The 18,706-nt window shown below is 42.0% G+C and overlaps 1 protein-coding gene across 4 annotated transcripts in view; it reads right to left on the bottom strand.

Annotated features, from left to right (window-relative positions):
* The window catches only part of CTDSPL (CTD small phosphatase like), a 91,288-nt gene that overhangs the window by 10,724 nt on the left and 61,858 nt on the right, over nucleotides 1-18,706 (bottom strand). For 2 of the 4 annotated variants that reach the window (XM_068145912.1, XM_068145913.1), the window contains 4 exons: nucleotides 16,515-16,568; nucleotides 13,304-13,405; nucleotides 8,044-8,100; nucleotides 156-248 (listed from right to left, as the gene is read on the bottom strand). In XM_068145912.1, coding sequence (XP_068002013.1) covers nucleotides 156-248; nucleotides 8,044-8,100; nucleotides 13,304-13,405; nucleotides 16,515-16,568 — 306 coding nt within the window. The remainder of the gene's footprint in view (nucleotides 1-155; nucleotides 249-8,043; nucleotides 8,101-13,303; nucleotides 13,406-16,514; nucleotides 16,569-18,706) is intronic. The other 2 variants (XM_068145914.1, XM_068145915.1) reach the window with 1 other exon arrangement.

Here is an 18,706-nt window from a genome sequence, read left to right as displayed (position 1 = left end):
TAGCAGACAAAGTACACACTGTCAGACAAAGAAGCAGAAAAGAAGGGGAAAAATTAAGATAGTACCAATTGTGGAAATAATTATGCATAGAAAACCCAACTAAAAGTCCACTGAGCAGCACTGTGAGGGCTAATGAGATGAAGAGAGCAACAAACCTTGGCTAGACTGGCTGTGAAGAGTACACATTCAAAGAGCTCTCCCATCCTCTGAAGAAACTCATCCACATGTGGTCGCTTCAATACATAAACCTGAAATGACAACGACTATTTTGATTGAATGGTGTTTAAGGTCAAAAGAAAGGGAAAAGAAACAACCCCCCCAACCACTCCTGTAATCCTCACACTTGAAGAAACAAAAGTTTACATGGAAGCAGTTCAAATGCAAGGCTGGAAGGGGGAAAAAAGTACACAAGATAAAAGTAGGCATCCAATAATGGGAAATTTGAACGCACAAGCTGCCAAGATCCATGCCGATTATGCAATCACAAATCCTGTGCATCATCTGGAGTGATGCTTCTGGAACAATCTCATTAGAGGCAAAGAGAGACTGCAGGGCTTCTCAACAAGTGAGGATTCAGAGCTCTCAATCAAACCAATTTTGGTGCTGGTGTTCTCAGTCCTGAAGAGCTTCACAGAAGGCATGAATGTTATAAAGCCTGGATGATGACAGGGAATACCCACTAGAGAGCTGCCTTCTTCCTGTGGCTAATTATTTAATTTTTTAACTTCCAGGTGCAAGGTACCAACAGTGTCTCACTGCTGACATTTATCAGTCACCCGGCTCTGCAGAGAGCTTCCACCCAAACATCACAGCACCGTGCAGAATGCCTAGCCAATGCTGCTTTCAAAACTCGGTGGCAAAGCCTACAAAGTCTCCTACAGTGACCTTGCCCTGGAGAGGGTAAATGCTCAGGGTCTCTCTCCCCTTGCACAGCTTTCAGCAAGGCTGTGCTGCCTTTCTGCCCTGACAACCATACAGGCAAGCTCGGCTGCCCTCTTGTCAACAACCTGATTGCCTCTTCAGGGCAAGGAAGATGATTTGCCTTCACAGAAAATACCCAGATAAGATAACTGCTGCTCAGAAAGCTTACAAACAGTTCACAATACACTGGCAAGGTGAAGAGGGGAATCTGCTTGCAAAATATTTTTCTATCTGGTTTGCACTGAAGATTAAAGGTTTGAGAGAAAACACTGGAGGCATTTTATCTTCTTCCTTTGGCAAATAGTCCTTAATACAGGAAATTTCAAGGGGAGAATTCTGGCACAGAATTGGATGCAGGAAGGACTGCAAGATTGATGCACTCTCAAGGCTTGCTTTCTTTGAGGAGTAGATCTGGCTTAATTGTATGTATTTTATAAGATTCCTGTTAATAAAGAGGTAAAAACCATAAGGGATCCAGAGAAAATGCCTGAAGGGGAAAAATATGGAAATGCCAGCTTGAACTGAAGTGGAACAATTAAAGCCTTCAGCAAAAGAAGAAAAAAAATCCCAAACAGTTGCATAATAGGGACTTGAAACTGAAAATCTAAATCTGAACCCAAAGTTCTATTAAAAGCATATATGATGGAGCTGTACCTTAAAGACCAAAAGGAGAAGCATTAATTACTCTTCCATTTTAGCTCACAGCATGAAGACATCATCTGCCTGAAGTTATTTCCAAGAGTTTAACTAAACCAGTTTTGGCCCCTCCAATTTAAACAATGCATTCAAACTTTCGCATAGATAACAATTTATATCCCAGATTTGTTTTCTAAATGACCACAGAAGCACTTAACTGATTAAATACATGTGACAACTTAAAGGCAGTTAACAGATGTTCCTCCACACTCCTGTATTTTAATAGGCATAAACAAAGTAATTTCCCTTCCTATAACACCACCATTTTTCACTTAACTCTTACTCTTCTGCTTATTTAACTCTTACTCTTCTACTTCTTACTCTTCTAGTCATGAGGTCTGTGTTGATAGGTTGGACTCGATGACCCTCGAGGTCTCTTCCAACCTTAGTTGTATATACTGTGATACTGTGATACTACACGGAGTTGCTCTGTATCATTTCCTTCCCAAATTGCATCTTCATCTTTTTAAAGGCACAAGTGGAAAGACACTTGCAGTCTCTCTGTGCTGGGGTATCCAGAAGCAGACTACCTAACTAAGTTGTGAGAAGGAATGCAGCAGGATGCAAGCTACTCCTTAACTCTACAGTTCTTCAGAAATGTTCAATGCTTTAGCCTTGTATTATATCCCCACACTCATTTTTGAGGATATGAAAGGGACACTTTAAAGTCTTAAGCACTTCTTGCACAGTAAGTGCTGGAATTTAGTACCCATTTCCCTTTTAAATCCCAGTGTTTTCAGCCACAGCAAAACAAGTCTCCTCTTCACTCTCCATCCCTATCTATGCTTGTGTCAGTGAAGTATTTCCACTTGGAATGTAATTACAAACTCCATGCCAAGGATATGAACTTTGCTGCTTGCAGCATAACCCACCTCCTCCATAAAGAGAGCATACAGTAAATCAACTCAGTGGCTACAGACTGAGAGCTCCTTAACCACAGGCTTGTGGAGAGAAGCAGGCTTCTGAAAGCAACTTTTTGCAATGTTCACTCTTCTGGTGATTTTAAAATCTCCTAATACTGCAACTAGTCAGTATTAGCTGCAATTACCCAGCAAATGAGGCTACATTGGCTCCCTTCTGCAGATGACATCTCCTGATGCACCATAGAGCACCCTTAACCGCTTCTCCTTCAGCTTAGAGTTTATACTTAAGTATGGCCCTGTTGGGCTCTGGCCCTCAGATTGACTTCTCATGTTAAAAACCTTATTAGTAACAAATGGATCTCTAAGAATGAGGTCTCACCAAGTTTCTCCCTTTATTCTCTCTCTCTCTCAAAAGTCCCAAGTCCTCCACCTGTTTTGTTTGTGGGTCTTGTTTGGTTTGTAGTTTGTTTGCTATTTTTAACAACCCTGGATTGCTGGGGTTTTGGTTTTTTGTTTGCAGAACAACACATCTTAACACTCTGGATGCTTGCTCTCCTTAAAGGTTTGTTTTTGAGAAGGCCTATTTAGATCCTGGAAGCAACTGCAACTGTACTGGTATCCTGGGCTACAAAATCTCTTTGGTTTCCTTCACATAAACAGCTTTCTTCAGCTGACAGTGCAGCTCTTTTCTCCTCTTCCTCCTCATTTGGAATTTTTTCCTCTTTACTTTGTTAGTGGCTGGACTTGAATCTCAATGCTGCATGGTTATTTGTGGCTTGGCTTTTTCCTCTGCTGCCTGATGGCTTCAGTTTAAGTCTCTAGACTAACTGGCTCCTGGCATTTTTCTGTGATTTTTATACTGTGTTCAGGGCACAGAAGGAAAGAAAAAAAACTCAACTCATTTTTTCTGCATTGTACACTCACTGATTTCTGCCTTATCACAGCAAGAATTTGGAGGAATATAGTCTTCTCTTTTTTTCTTTTAAATTTAGAATGAACTCTGCTCTTGAAATATGAAGGCACCAGACATGTTTTCACAGGATTCTGTGCTTACAGCTGCTAATGGCACAACACAAGTAATTACATTTAATTGTTCTCAAGCACACGGTATTTCCACACACATTTTCTGTACCTCAAAGCACTCTTTAACGTAAAAGACTCTGTGGCTGTAAACCAAAGGAGAAACCCAGCTCAATTCTAACCAATTAAGCAGGACACACAGAATTGCCTTTCAAAACCAGCTTTGCCATAACAGAATCTTCAAGCAGCGACACAGAAATCTGCCCATGACAGCTCCAAGCTCCTGCTCTGTGGGCTGGGTGCTGCTTCTTAACAGTGAGCAGAAGACAGTCCTGGAGCCTGGTCTTGCTGATTCACAGAGTTGTGGCTGCCTCCCAGTGCAAGTAACCAAGAATAGGCCAACTAGAATGGATACAGCCTATCCTGGATTACTTGAACCAGGCCACAGCCTCCTGCAGGAGATTCAATGAATTCTGTCCTTTGTAGAAAGGAAGGTTGTTACTCAAACCGGGTTTTCCCCCCACCAATAAAGTACATTTTGCCTATGCATTCAAAGTATACATGCCAAGCAATTATTTATTGATGTAAAAAAACCCAAGCACATTAAAAAAACCCAGTTTTACTCACTCAGTAAACAAATTACATTCAAGAATGAAATTCCAAGGAGCATCAAATCAAACTCTTCCTGGCAGCACTCTTTATTCTTTGTGCAAGGCACAAAGACATTGCAAGACAATTTGGATAAAAGACAAAGAACCACAATACCCTAAAAACCCTCACTCCTTGGGGATTAAAGTTATTCTTAATGCACAGTCTCTAATCTGGGGGCTGTAACTGCTCTGCATGCTCTGTGTGCTTCCAGAGAGAGGACATGTTCTTGCAGAAGTTATGGCAAGGGTACCAAACAGGTTGAACTTCTTTTCTTCAGCCACTACTTTCACCCTCAATAAACTTCCCCTAAAGTGCACTCTCAGTTGCAAGACACATTTCACTGGACTTGCCACAGTTTCTCACTTTTAATTTGGTAGAGCAGGGCACCAGCTCCCATTTCTCTTTATTCAGAGAACCAGAGAGAAATGAGAGCACTGGCTAGAAGGCTGTCAGCTTGCATCAGAACTGCCCTTTTGTATCTATGCCATCATTTCCAACACAAAGCGTGGGATTCATCTCCTGTAACTGTAGCTGCCCTGCAGATGGGCACAGTCTCTGCAGGCATCTAAAGCCCCAGAACAGAAGGCAAGAGAGGTACCTGCACACAGGAGTTATTTCCTTGTAAAATAACATGACAGATCCTTTCTAAAGGCAAGGTAAATGAAGCTACTGAAAGCAAGATGGGAGAGGTAGAGGGAGTGTTCAGAAAAGCTATTTTTAAATCTAGGGAAGCTGGTTTACCCAAGCACCCTTTAAAATGATGATTTGAATTGTCCTCCCTACAGAAGAACAAGAATCTCTCTGACCTTTGGATTATAATCACTTAAGGGAAAATAAACTCCCTGCAAATGGCAATGGTTACCATGAACAAAACTTCTGGATAAGTCAGCTCCAAGACTTTCAAGTGTACAGCAAATGAATTTGCCACAACTTGTATTTCTGGTCTAGGAGATCCAAAGAATTTTATGTAATTTCTAGTTTATTCCTGAATAGGCACTTCTGAAATGGTGCTCTCCATGGCCTTCTGTCTGAGGCAGAGCTCAAGTACAACAGTGCTGTGTTTTGCCTGATAAGCTATCAGGCTTGACAAGATACCAGGTTTCCTGGTAAAGCAGGTAGAGATACACTCTATGGACAGTATGGTTCCACAACATTTCACACATCCCCTGCTGTTTGGAACAGATTTTAAGTATTTCCCTAAGGCAAATGATTAATCTTTGAGTATGTAAACCTGCTTAAGAAAAGTGGACAAGTGTTCTACAGATTCAGACTGATAACAAAACCTGTTGACATTGGCTTGCCGATGCTCTGAGTGAATACAAGATTACAGGTCTGAAGTGGGAACCAGCAGTCAGAGTTTTACAGCCTGTGTTAATGCATATCAGACTAAGCCAGAATGTCTGCTTTTGCCCTTTTAGGTTATCACAGTTATAAAAAAAATATTAATCAAACCCACCAAAAACCTGCTGGATGACTTTGCCTGCAGAGGTATTGCAAGCATCCAAGGCTTTGCCTGTTCTGCATATTGTATGTATTACCTGTATTTAATGGCTGCACTTAATGATCTTAGAGGTCTTTTCCAACCAAAACAATTCTAAGATTTCAGGTTCTTCAGAATTAACTTAGTTTCTATTACCCAAATGCAAGTGAGAGATTTAACTATTTCAGAGCTCAAGAACTAGAAATACAAAGGGACTAAGCAATTTCCTTGGAAATTACACAGGAAGTCTCCTTCAAAGCACAGTCTGAGACTAACTTCACTTGACCTTCTCTGTCAAGAGCATCCTTCCTCCCATTCACATTTAGGGTATGCACAAATCCACTCCCTTTGACCAGGTGTTTTTTGCTTCATTTCCTCCCCCCCACCCCCAACATTTGGTGAATACTCAGCAAGTTTCCAGTAGGGAATGGAAAAGCAACAGCGTTTGAAGTGCTTGACTGTAAAGCTGAAGTAGCCTTTTTTCGGGGGGGGGGGGGTGGGGGGGGGGTGGGGGTATTTCAAAATGTAAACATATAATCTTGACAAGCTAAGTGATTACAATCCTAAGCCATTCAAAATGGTTAGGCAGCCTATTTTGTTACCTTTCAAAAGCATTCCAGAATGTTTGGGGAGAGAAAACGTCTGCGTTGTAGCACCAAACACACAACCCAAGCCCACATCAAATGAGGACTGACAATATCACAACACAAACCTCCCTAAACATCACTTAGGTTTTTAAAGCATTCAGCTCTGCTGAAAATTTCAGTTTCAAGCACCCTAGAGACTGAATTTTTCTACATCACACAGGCACCATGTAAAAACTGTCAAAGCAGCTATTGCTGTAAAAGATGTTTCAGTCCACTGAAACAATCTTCAGTAATTATTTTAACAGGGACAATTACACAGATGGCGTTCATAACATGAAATCAAACAAAACTATGCATTACTTTATGGTCTATCAAATGTCCCAAGGTGCAAATATGAACCTATTTCTCCATGCTAAAAGAATCCATATCAATGACAGCATTAAAAAAAAAATAACAATATTAAAGTATTTAACATCTCCATTAAATCACATTGGGGGATGATTTGCAACTCAGTAACTGCATTAGCTGTAACCTACAACCCCCCCCCAGAAGTCCTTTCAAACAACTGGCAAGAAAGGCTCAGCTTCATATTAAGCAGTAAAACCCATTTCAGCAAGAACTTCTGTGTCTGTCTGAAGAGGAAAATTCAGGGCCCTGTCATTTATTTTCTTTAACAGTTTCAGAAATGACTGCTGATTAGGGACACAAAGCTAGGATACGTGAAGGGGACAGATAGAATCATGATATTCAAATTATGGTTATTTTTCCTGTACTGAAAACCATTTCACAGTGCCTTAAGTGAAGTTCTTTAAGAAAAAGCCATAAAAATGAGTCTCCTTGCAATTTTGTCCCAAATTTTTAAAGACTGTGTAAGAGGGATCTGGAGGTGCCGGAACGTGTCCAGAGAAGGGCCACGAGGATGAGCAGAGGGCTGGAGCACCTCTCCTGTGAGGACAGACTGAAGGAGTTGGGGCTGTTCAGTCTGGAGAAGAGAAGGCTCCGAGGTGACCTAATTGTGGCCTTCCAGTATCTGAAGGGGGCTACAGGAAGGCTGGGGAAGGACTTCTCAAGATCTCAGGTAGTGATAGGACTAGGGGGAATGGAATGAAGCTGGAGGTGGGGAGATTCAGGCTGGATGTGAGGAGGAGGTTCTTCCCCGTGAGAGTGGTGAAGCCCTGGAATGGGTTGTCCAGGGAGGTGGTTGAGGCCTTGGAGCTGTTTAAGAGCAGGCTGGATGAGGCTCTGTCCAGGCTGATCTAGTGTGGGGTGTCCCTGCCCATGGCAGGGGGGTTGGAACTAGATGATCCTTGTGGTCCCTTTCAACCCTGACTGATACTATGATACTAAGTCCTATCAGAGGAACTTAAATTACTTACAGGAAGGGGACAGAACTTAAACAGACACTGCCACAGAAACTGAAGAAATGTCTGCTCTTCCTTGATATTTTTATAAAGCTTTGTCCCCATGAACTACCAACAGACATTAAAACCAACTTATGTCCTGCTTGTCCGTGGAGGAATGAGAACTGGAGTCATCAGTGCCCATGTTTGAAACCCCATCCTTAAGATCTGTTTGAAAATGTTTTAACACTGACCAAGAGTCAAGTACTGGAGCCCTGAGAGAGACATTCTGGAGAAGTGAACAAGTTAAAATCAGAAGCCACACGTTTGACCCAACAGGAATGCCTGTCTGGATGACACATTCCAGAGCACACACCTTTTGTCTTTTGCAAAAGGACAAACTGTGGAACGTGAAGCAGCAGATGGAGACAGACAGCGCTCTGAGACACTGAGGACAGCCCCACTACTAGAACAACAGCACTTACCTGATGTATGGTGCCATCAATCTCAACAGGAACGATGAAATCAGCATTGCTAATTGGCTAGAAGGAATGACAAGGAAATAAATCAACATTAAAAATAAGATCATTAGAGGAAAAAATTTCAGAGGCGTGACAAAGAAGAGCACTTAAACGCCTCAGGAACAAGTTAATAGCATTACTGGCTATAGAAATCCACTCTGTGTGTGCACCCTTTACAGACCCAGGTCAGAAACCTTACACAGCTGCATTCAGCAGATGCTGCACTTCCCCCTTCTCTTATGTTTAAGTTTCATACAATGTAATACTTTACTACTCAAACAACCCCCATTACCACTGGCAATGTCTACCAAGATAACCCTCTGCTTGGTTAACTCTTTCATCAAGTCTGTGTGGATGATAACAAAGAAATGCAGCTCTGTGCTTCACGTAGTCAACTCTGGGCCATCAGTCAGGCATTTGTAAACGTAGTATCTAATGGTTGCATTTGAACTGGGAGCAGCAACAAGTTGCAATGAAATTTAAGATGGAAGAGGGCAGTTTTAGATTGGATATTAGGAAGGAATTCTTTACAGTGAGGGTGGTGACACACTGGAGCAGGTTGCCTGGGGAGGTTGTAGATGCCCCCTCCCTGGAGGTGTTCAAAGCCAGGTTGGACAAGGCCTTGAGCACCCTGGGCTAGTGGAAAGTGTCCTTGCCCATGGCAGGGGAGTTGGAACTAGATGATCTTTAAGGTTCCTTCCAACCCAAACCATTCTATGACTCTGTGATTAAGTCATATAGTTAAATGTGATGTAGTTAGATGTGGGACTTGAAGAATATGCTACTCTAATCAAATAATCATGTAAAACTAAGTTTTAATGAAAAGAGAAATGCAGGCACACTCTGTCCAGGTCCCTGAATTCCTTTTTCTAGCCTGCTGAACACACCTCATTTCTTAAGACTTAGTGTGAAAAACTGTTGATCAGGTAGTATTGCTTTGGAAAGCACAGAATTGTCCTTGTAGAGAGTCTAATGAGAACACAGTCTAAATGTCTCCAGACAGCAGGAGTAGCTGCAGAGCACACTGCTAACTATGTTTACTAGTTCAAGTGGACATCAAACTTGGCAGAATGCTGTGCTATGGCTCCTGCATTACATCTGGGATAAAAAAACCCTCATGTAAATGTGCCTGGCTAAAGGCTGTAACTCATTCCACAATCTGTCCCTTGGAAATGGCTGAGCCACACAGCTGCCATTACTAAGCAAAGGCTGGAAGATGTCTTCACTCAGCTCTATTAGTCCTGTATAGACTTTCCCACCTGGTTTTCTGAACCAATCAGTAGACTGATCTCAAGTACCACCAAGGAGGTGCCTTCAAGTCCATTGAGGGGAGGGGGGGGGGGAAAGGGATGCCAAGAAAGCAAAGAAGCTGCCAAGGTAAAGTGACCAAGAAGCAGATCATAAATGGGTGAACCTAAACAGGTGTTCTGTGAAAAATGGTAGGAAAAAAGGATCCTGAAGTATGAACCTGATAGCATCACTTTGATCCCCTTCCCTGGAAAAACAAGAGCTAATTTCACTGTCAAGCAATCTTCCTGCAGGGAGAGCAAAATGACTACAAGAATTATCTAGAGGGCAACATCTTCTCTCAGGAGTGAAGTAGTTAAGTAAAATGGTTTGATATGATGTCTGCAAGTGCTGTGGCAGAGGACAAATGAGAAGCTATGCTGATTCTACTCAACCTGACCAACCAGTATCAGCAACCAAACTCCAGAGCAGCAAATGCTGGAGAAGTCCATCCTGTTGATGGCTGTTGCACTAACAAATCCCTCAAATACTTGCAGACACAAGCTAGATTTTGTTTTAGCTGACACCAATCCATTTCCAAGATACATCCCCTTTTCTGCCTCACAAAAAGAGAGAGGGGAGGGTCTCATCTGTTACCTGCATGAAGCCCCTCAGAGGAGATAACTCTGCAGCATCTCTAATAGCCACAGAACAGGTGCACAAATGTTTTCTGAAGCTCCACCTTAAAAGGCACACAAATAAACTGTCAGTAAGACTCATCCACCAGTTTTCAAATGAGTGCCAGCTCTGTGCATACTTTGAAAAGACCTGCATGCACTTGAAGAATTTATATGTGCATGACTCCCTCAAGACCTGCCTGGATGAGTCCTGCGTGATCTGGTGTAGGTGATCCTGCTCTGGCAGGGGAGTTGGACTAGATGATCTCTTGAGGTCCCTTCCAGCCCCTAACATTCTGTGATTCTGTGAAGTGAGAGAAATGTTCTGCAGCAGCAGAACAAAGGTTGCTGCAAGCTGCTGAGGTTGTGAAGCCCACTGAAAAACATGCAACTGCTTCTAAACTTTCTACACCAATGCCACCAGCCAGAAGCCAGAGAACACCACAGTCTGTTAAAGCAACTTCATTTTTGCCAACAAACAAAACTCAACCTTAGACTTTGTACCACTAACCAAACTAATCTTAACGTCCTGCACTTAGGCTTTAGGTTCTACGTAGCTTTCTTGTTGGCATAAGCAACAAGGAAGAGAACATGGACTGGGATTCTGTGCTTCATCATGATGGAAAGAGGAGAAAAGTCTGCAAGAGCTTGCTGGCTAAAGGTTTCTGGGGTTGCACACGTGAAGCACGTACATGCCTTGAGTGGGAACTGCAGAGAGAGTGGGAAAGAAGACAATGTATTTCCATTGAAAACCTTTGCTTCTCTCAGAACTGTTCCTATTTAATAAAAAGCTTCAGAATTCTGAATGTTCTGAAAGCATTTCACAGCCAGCTTGGAAGATGAGTGCATTCCACACTTGCATGTGGTTTAACTCATTTTACACAAACCCATGTTTACATCTCCTTGATTTCATAACTCACGATTTCTGCTTCTATTAGTGTTTCATGATGGGAATGATAACTATAATGTCTATCTATTCCTTTTTTACTCTTGCCAAAGCACCCCAAACTTTACTCCTTTAATATGCACTTAACATGAAAGACTAGTACCTCCTTAAAGTTTCACAAATATGCAGGAGCATAAAGAGACATGAATTATCCTCCTTCAGATGTTGCAGCTTTCATAAAAGAGTATTCTAAATATCTTGCCTCTTTGGTTGAGTTAAAAAATAAATGACCTGCATTTGAAATACGAAGCTTATTTCATAGCAGAATGATGAATTCTAAAATATCATGGTTCAGACAAAGCCTTTAGTACAGAAGTGACAAGTTTAGGTATGCTTCTACAGTTCCTAAGTGGGGACCTACCTGGGTAGAGTGGCCATGTTTTAGTGAAAACCAAACCAAACCCATACCCCAAAAACCACCAACCAAAATTAAAAGGAACTTCAAGAGTAACTTGATTATGCATGCAGGGGAGTGTTCATACAGGTGTTAAACCTTCTGCTCTCCTGAAATCCAGTGCTATTTTGATGACAAGTGGCTTTACTTCAGCTCAAGTTTTTCCCTTTATGAAACAAAGTCCAAAGAGCACACACAGTGCCAACAACTAAACAATTATCTGAAGGGGGCCTACAGGAAGGCTGGGGAGGGACGGATCAGGATCTCAGGTAGTGATAGGACTAGGGGGAGTGGAATGAAGCTGGAGGTGGGCAGATTCAGGCTAGAGGTGAGGAAGAAGTTCTTCACCATGAGAGTGGTGAAGCACTGGAATGGGTTGTCCAGGGAGGTAGTTGAGGCCCCGTCCCTGGAGGTGTTTAAGCCCAGGCTGGCTGAGGCTCTGGCCAGCCTGATCTAGTGTGGGGTGTCCCTGCCCATGGCAGAGGGGTTGGAACTAGCTGATCCTTGTGGTCCCTTTCAACCTTGACTGATACTATGACACTATGATACTATGAATTTCCTCCAACTCTTGGTTTTCTCCTACACCCTCCCATCACAAGGTGTCACACTAAGGTAATGCCACTGTAATTCTGTGACTCCAATGCTGTGGAAATTCAAGCACTTTAAAGATTCATAGAATGGTTTAGCTTGGAAGGATCATTTAGTTCCAATCCCCCGGCACTGGCAGGGTCACCTTTCACTACACCAGGCTAGAAAGAAATTCTTTACAGTAAGGGTGGTGAGACACTGGAACAAGTTGCTCAGTGAGGCCATGGATGCCCCATTCCTGGAGGTGTTCAAGGCCAGGCTGGTGAGGCCTAGAACAATCTGGTCTAGTGGAAGATGTCCCTGCCCATGGCAGGGAGGTTGGAACTAGACGATCTTTAAGCTCCCTTCCAACCCAACCCATTCTATGAATCTATGAATATTTGTTCTAGTATCTCCATATAAGGTCTCCTTTAAGTCAACAAAGAGGGGTTATTGCCAAATTCTAACCACAGCACGAATTATGGTTTGCATATTTAAATGCTGGCAACTGAATATCACAGGATTCAAATGCTGAGCTTTTGCTAGCAGTGAAAAATGGAGTGTGCCCAAAACTAGGAGACCATAAAGCTGGTGGTAACTCTGGCTGGCTGCACTAAAGTAAGCACACTATTGCTTTCCTTAAAATTACTCCAACCAAAGTATTCAACTAGCAGATGCTTTATTATGTCTGACATTTGTTAATCAGAAACGCCACCAGTCCTCTGAGCCAATTCCAGTTATTTGTATGGCTGAATTCTTCTATTCTAACTTTAGCCCTACTTAAAACAATAGAAAAATACCCCCACTTCCACCACATGCTGTAATCTGAAGAGCTCTAAAAGTTGCTTCTAGAAGATGACTGACTCATCAGCAACAGCTAAATGCTATTTGCTTTCCTGTTATGAAAGCTATACTTAAAAACACTGCCATCAGGACAGCAGCCTGACATGGAAACCAATCTTCTTGGCAACAGGGAAGAGCAATCACTGGTTCCCAAGATCTACTGGTTTAAGGTAGATCTGAACTAGCACAAAGCTGTGCTGAGTCTCCATTCCCCTAGACTAACCATGGCGCCGTTTAAACATCGAAACCTGAATCGGATGTTTAGAGCAACAAGTTTTGTACCTGCTAAAACACAGGTCCTCCTTGGAACAGTCACCATTTAAAGGCAGTAACTATTCCAGACCTTGCTGCAACCAGTGTGACTTTCTCAGAACCAGAAAAAAAATAGCTATGTCTGTGTTACTCCCCTCGCAGCTAAATTAGGATGAATAATCACAGGAGCTACAAGGAGAACTCCCAGGCATCCTGGGAGAGCCTGCAAGACTAGTTCATGTCTTAAAAGGCTTAACAGTCCCTACAACATTCACTGAGAGATTCAAGTTGCAAGAGAATGCTTTTGAATGTACTTACCTTAAATGAACTGTGCACTAAAGTTTCATCTAAATCAATGACCACACACTTCTTTCCATAGTCTGATGCTGTCAGTTCTGGCAGGAGGTATTTAGCTGGTGGCTAGAAACAAAAAGAAAAGAGGAACACAACACACAGAAAAAAAAAAGAAGAAGAAAAAAGTAAAACCTCCATTGAAGGGGCACTCTCCTGCAAACATCATTATTCTGTCAATTATTGGCAACTGAAATACAGGACATGAAGTTGAATGTTTCTCTGGGCTCATTGCAAGGACATGTATGGAAATTAATGGCTCATGCAATAGCCATAGAGATCTTCCTTTTTTTTTTTGTTGTTGTTTTCATATGAGTCTGGAAATTGCAATGGCAAAACACCACCACTAGCTTAAAAACAACAGAGAAAAAAAAGGACATTGGATAGGATAAGATGTGTTTCCAAATGCCCCTCTTCTTAACAGCTGGGCTTTGGTTGCTGTTGTTATCCTAGTCAATGCCATTTCCAGCCATGTCACACTGATAGACCTGTACACAAACTGTTATTTCTGTGTGCCATGAAAGACACTAAAGTGGAGAAATCAATCCTCAAGGAAGACAGCACTGTGAATTTTATCTTCCAGGACATGTCTCCACTCTCACTTTTACCACTTGGAAAGGTGTTGACCAAGAGCTCTCACACAGATCACATTCCCAGTCGAGGGATTAAAATTTCAGTGAAGAACCTGAACCAGGCTCTTCTACAGTACAGTACTGAAAAATTGTACCAATTACATGAATTGACAATTTTTCTGCAAGCAATGCAGGCAGTAACAGAGTCTTCTGATTGCTCATTCCCCACTTGAACATCCCAATTTGCAGTACAGTTATGTTACTTTAGTCATTGGTACTGGATGCTTCCCGGAATAACAGAAATGGGAGAGAACACTTCCATTTGGAGCTGAAACACTGCTGCCACTCACTTTAAAAGGTGTGTGGGGGGTGGGTTTTAAGGAAGGAAAAGGACTAGTTTTATAGAAAGGTATCAACAGGGAGAAGCTCAGGACAGAGAGGAAATTAAATGAATTAAGAATTCAATACAGAACTCTGCCTTCATTCTTTCGCTGTCTTTTTATCTGTTCAGCCAACAGTTGCTCTGAGTAAGGGTGCACCTAGCATAGCATGGGTTTTGTTCTTTCCAATAGCCTTTTGTAGAGGTGCTTGTGGAGATCTGAGGCCACCCCTCTGCAGACAGCAGGTGACAAACAGATGAGTCTGACACCCTCTGAACACCCTAGAGCCATGAGTACAGATTATGAACCACTGATTGATTTCCATCGAGACACTGATTGCCTTAAGTTGATAGATGCTGGCCAGTAATGCCTAGTAAGTACTTGTTAAATGAAGTAGCTAACAAATGAGATTCTAGACCTAAATAAAAGTCTCTTGAAAGTGATGGGAGGATTTTTAGGAGTGCTTACTGAAATTGATACAGTTCCTTACAATTAACATCCACAGCAGTTTCTCCAGCTACCAAAATGGAAGCTGCCTTGTTTATGAGCCGCTTGTCTCAATGCATTTTCTCTCAGCACACTTATCTCACAATGACCTTCATGAAAAACAACTGCTGTCCAACATCTGTAAAGTATCCATCTATCACAGCAACCCAACCAGGCCAAAACTTATAAACCACCCTATGTTCCATGTGTACATTACCTCAACAACTACCTGAGCGCTACCTCCGCTTGCCTGCAACTAGAACCACATCAGAAAAACTTCAGTTTCTTGCTCCTATCTCAACATCCGAAAGGTTTTCAGGAACCCCATCTCATTTTTTTTTCAGTCATTTTAGTTGGAAGGATCCAGACTTACAACTTAGACTAAAAGCTCACTGAAAGAAGAATCAAACAATTTGAGGACAACGATCACCAGAACCAATGTCCTGATGCTGCTTTCTTGTATTTAATCCAAGCTTTTGAGGAAGTTAATATGCACAAGCAGTTCAAACCCAGCCACTTCTTGCACTATGTGAATTTGAACTGGAAGTATCTACCTATCTATCTCAAATATACAGACATCCTTTCCTATAAAAAAATGCATATGAAAAAACAGGAGCACTGTCTTATCACAGGCACCTTTTCTATCTTGATGAAAGGATGGACATCCACCAAGGACTACACAACGTGAGAACCTTCAACTTGGAGAACCCCAAATCCTTGACTGCACGGTGAGGGACAGCCTGTGACTGTCTTCTTCATCCTCCTTGTAGCTCTGCCTTCTCAAAAGCAGTGGCTGGGACAGGAACAAGCTTATCTCCAGCATCTACACAGAGATGCTGGTTACTGCTAGAGTTTATCTCCCTTTTCAGTATTTCCTCAGGAGATTATATGTAATTATTCACCTGATTTCATCTACCAGGGCTACAGCTCAAATTGTGTTCGTGGGCAAAGACCTCCACTGCAGCACAGCAACTGACAAGCTTTGGCTTTTTGTTTTAAATCTGATTCTGTTTTCAAAACCACCTGGTGAATAATTCACACATTTGAAGATCAGAAAGAATAAATGTTCTGTTTGAAAGGCCTGCATCTCTGTTGCCCTCAACTTTGAAAACACTTCCACCACCTGAGAATCTAACAAGGGTAAGGAAAGCTGAAGGCACTACAAGTCGTGAGGCTGCTAAACAGCTGGTGCAGGACTTGGGGCAAAGGATGATAATTTTGAGGCTTTAGGTGCTTAAAGGATTTGTATATAGGGTATCAGTCCTTTTATTTTGTTGTTCAAGCTTTCTGATCTGGACCAATTTCCATGTGCCAAGCGAAGCAAAGCTCTTCGGCCGAAACAAGCATTACTCAATATTGTGTTTTAATTTCTTCACTAATGGAGACATATCCAAGAAGAATTCTAGAATTACCAGATTTCCATCACAGTTAATAGTGAACAGACTTTGATAATTCCCCCTTTTTTTTACCATGGTATCTTTAAAGATATCAAAGATGATTTAGAGTCTTTAATGGTGGCTAACAGCCACTCCAATTTACTGTGCAACACACTCCGAAAGGCTGCAGACTTCCACAGAACTCAGCAGGAAAATACCATGTGGTATCTCAGCACTGTAAATCCTAGCTTGGTCTTCAGTTCCAACAAGACACAAATTGTATACAAGTCAAAGCTTTTAAACTAGTCACTGTTTGGGATTTATGCATTCCAGCCAGGTCTCATGGCTGATCAGCTTAACAGACCTTGTAGTGAAACGACTGCTGCACTGCTTCAGTCCCGTGGAAATAGTATATTCCCTAAGAAGAAGAAAAAAAAAAAAAGGGGGTGGTGGTGGCAAGAAAACAGGACTTTTGGTTGAAGCATAAACAGCTGGTCAACACAAAACTTTCAGAAACTCACTGTATAAAGCAATCATAACCTTTCTTCCCTGCAGGCCCATACTTCCCACAGAGACACGTATCAGAATGCCTAAGTTCTTCCTTTGTGTACTGGAAATGCTGTCTAGCCTAAGTGCAGCACATGAATTTGCTGCTCATGTTCCCTTCCATTCATATCTTTGGTTGCACTCCACACAGATAACAGCTTGTCCCAGCAGATATGCATAGAAATACTCTAATGGAGGATAAATGATTCCCACTTAAAACACAGCTGCCCAAAAATGCTGGCTCCTGAGAGAACGCAGGCAGCTCGCAGTGTTTCTTCTTGAAAACCCTCTAGCTAGACATTTTCTAAGTGTACTTGAGGACAACTGGAAAAAAAACAACCCAAAAACCAACATCCCAGTGCAAAGATTTAACTTTTTGCAGGGATTCTGAGGACTAATGTTGGTACCCCTCCTTAAGAGCAGGATTTTAAACTGAACCAAAGAAATGGATGCTCCCAACTCTTTGGAGAAGGTGCATGAGTATGGCTTTGTATTTCCATCTACATTTGCCTTCAAAAGGTTGCTGTGGGGCTGCTTTGATTCCCCTACCATACTCCTTGCCAAACAAAGCCGAGAAAAATGCCATAAAAGCAGAGGTCTCCTGAGCTACACTTAGTATCTTTTAAAGTTAGCTCTTCCACAATGCTGGTACTGTTTTTTTCCCTAATTTTATGTGTGATCTATCTCAGCCCTAAGCCCAAATTATTTTTCAGCATTAGGAACAAATCAACTATTTGTTTGACCTGTTTGACCTACAAGTTTATCTGGAAACAGTTTCAGAATACAAAATACAAACAGGATAAAGTTCATCTTAAGAAAAAAAACCCAACCCACCCCCAACAACCAAACCCCAAGTCATACTGTTTCCATTTTCTGAAAAAGCTAACTTGAAGCTTGAATGTTTCTTGCTTAGCAGTTCTCTCTAGCAATGACCAAGAGAAAACACACATTAATTCAAGTCTTTAAATTAAGTGCAACTCAAGCAGGAAAAATCTGACTGACCACAAGATAAGATACATGACACTGATTTGCACATACATATGTAAAGCAATGGAAGTTTCCAAACAGGTGACCTCAGCAGACTGACAGACTTTACACATGCATAAGCAAGCTTCAGGGAAACTTGTGTTTTGACTCCAGGCTTCAACTTGGAAGTTTAATGAGTGGGGAGTGGGCAGTAGTGCTCTTTGCAGAGTCTCTAAGGAATTCTCCTAGCACTTGGAGTGATTACATTTGCAATGAGCCCCCTAGAAAGTAGATGCCTAACTTCACTGTGAGCAAACTCATGCTTTGTTTGGAAGATTCTTCTCCTGGTATGTGCAATACACACCATTCAAACAGCCTATTCTGCAGCCAGGACCCTGTGTAGCAGAGCATCAAGAAGTTCTACCTTAATGGGTCTCAGAGTGAACCTCTGGGCTCCAATGTTCTGGACAAACAGGCCTTGTAAGACTGGCAAAGAAGATTGTTTTAATTTTAGGCATTTTCCTAGTGGAATGTTGCATTCTTTGCTCCTACTGCTTTCACCATATGCAGCTCACTTCTGTCTTTATTTAGACTATTACATACTAATGCTCACCGGCTTCTGTGTGACAGCCAGGAGCACTCTGATACTCAGTAAATGCCACACAACTGCCTGGGGGCAATGGTTGCTTGACAACACTTGCATGTCCTGCTGGCAAAAGGCATCAGATGGCACCCGAGAAGAGGAACAAGCGTGTTGAAAGTCACCTGCTCACAGAGAGCTCGACATCACGACTGCAAAGATAAGTTCACTTTACTCCCTTATTAAAGTGCTGGCAGTATGGGCCAGCAAAAATACAGCTGAGCTACAACAACAAAAGGAAAGAAAAAAAAAAGGAAAAAGGCAAAAAAAAGAACCCCCTTCTTGCATTCTTGGTTTTCCTATCCCTACCCAATTCTACCAGAGCACTGCTTTAACACTGCAGAGAAAAGTGTTACAGCAACATACCTCCTTTCTTGTTTGGACCTGACAAAGTTGCACTCATT

This window comes from Melanerpes formicivorus, unplaced genomic scaffold (assembly GCF_026170545.1).
Source record: "Melanerpes formicivorus ecotype bairdi unplaced genomic scaffold, bMelFor1.0.p_v2 SCAF_13, whole genome shotgun sequence".
Lineage (NCBI taxonomy): Eukaryota > Metazoa > Chordata > Aves > Piciformes > Picidae > Melanerpes > Melanerpes formicivorus.
This window is presented reverse-complemented; position numbering and strand designations above follow the sequence as displayed.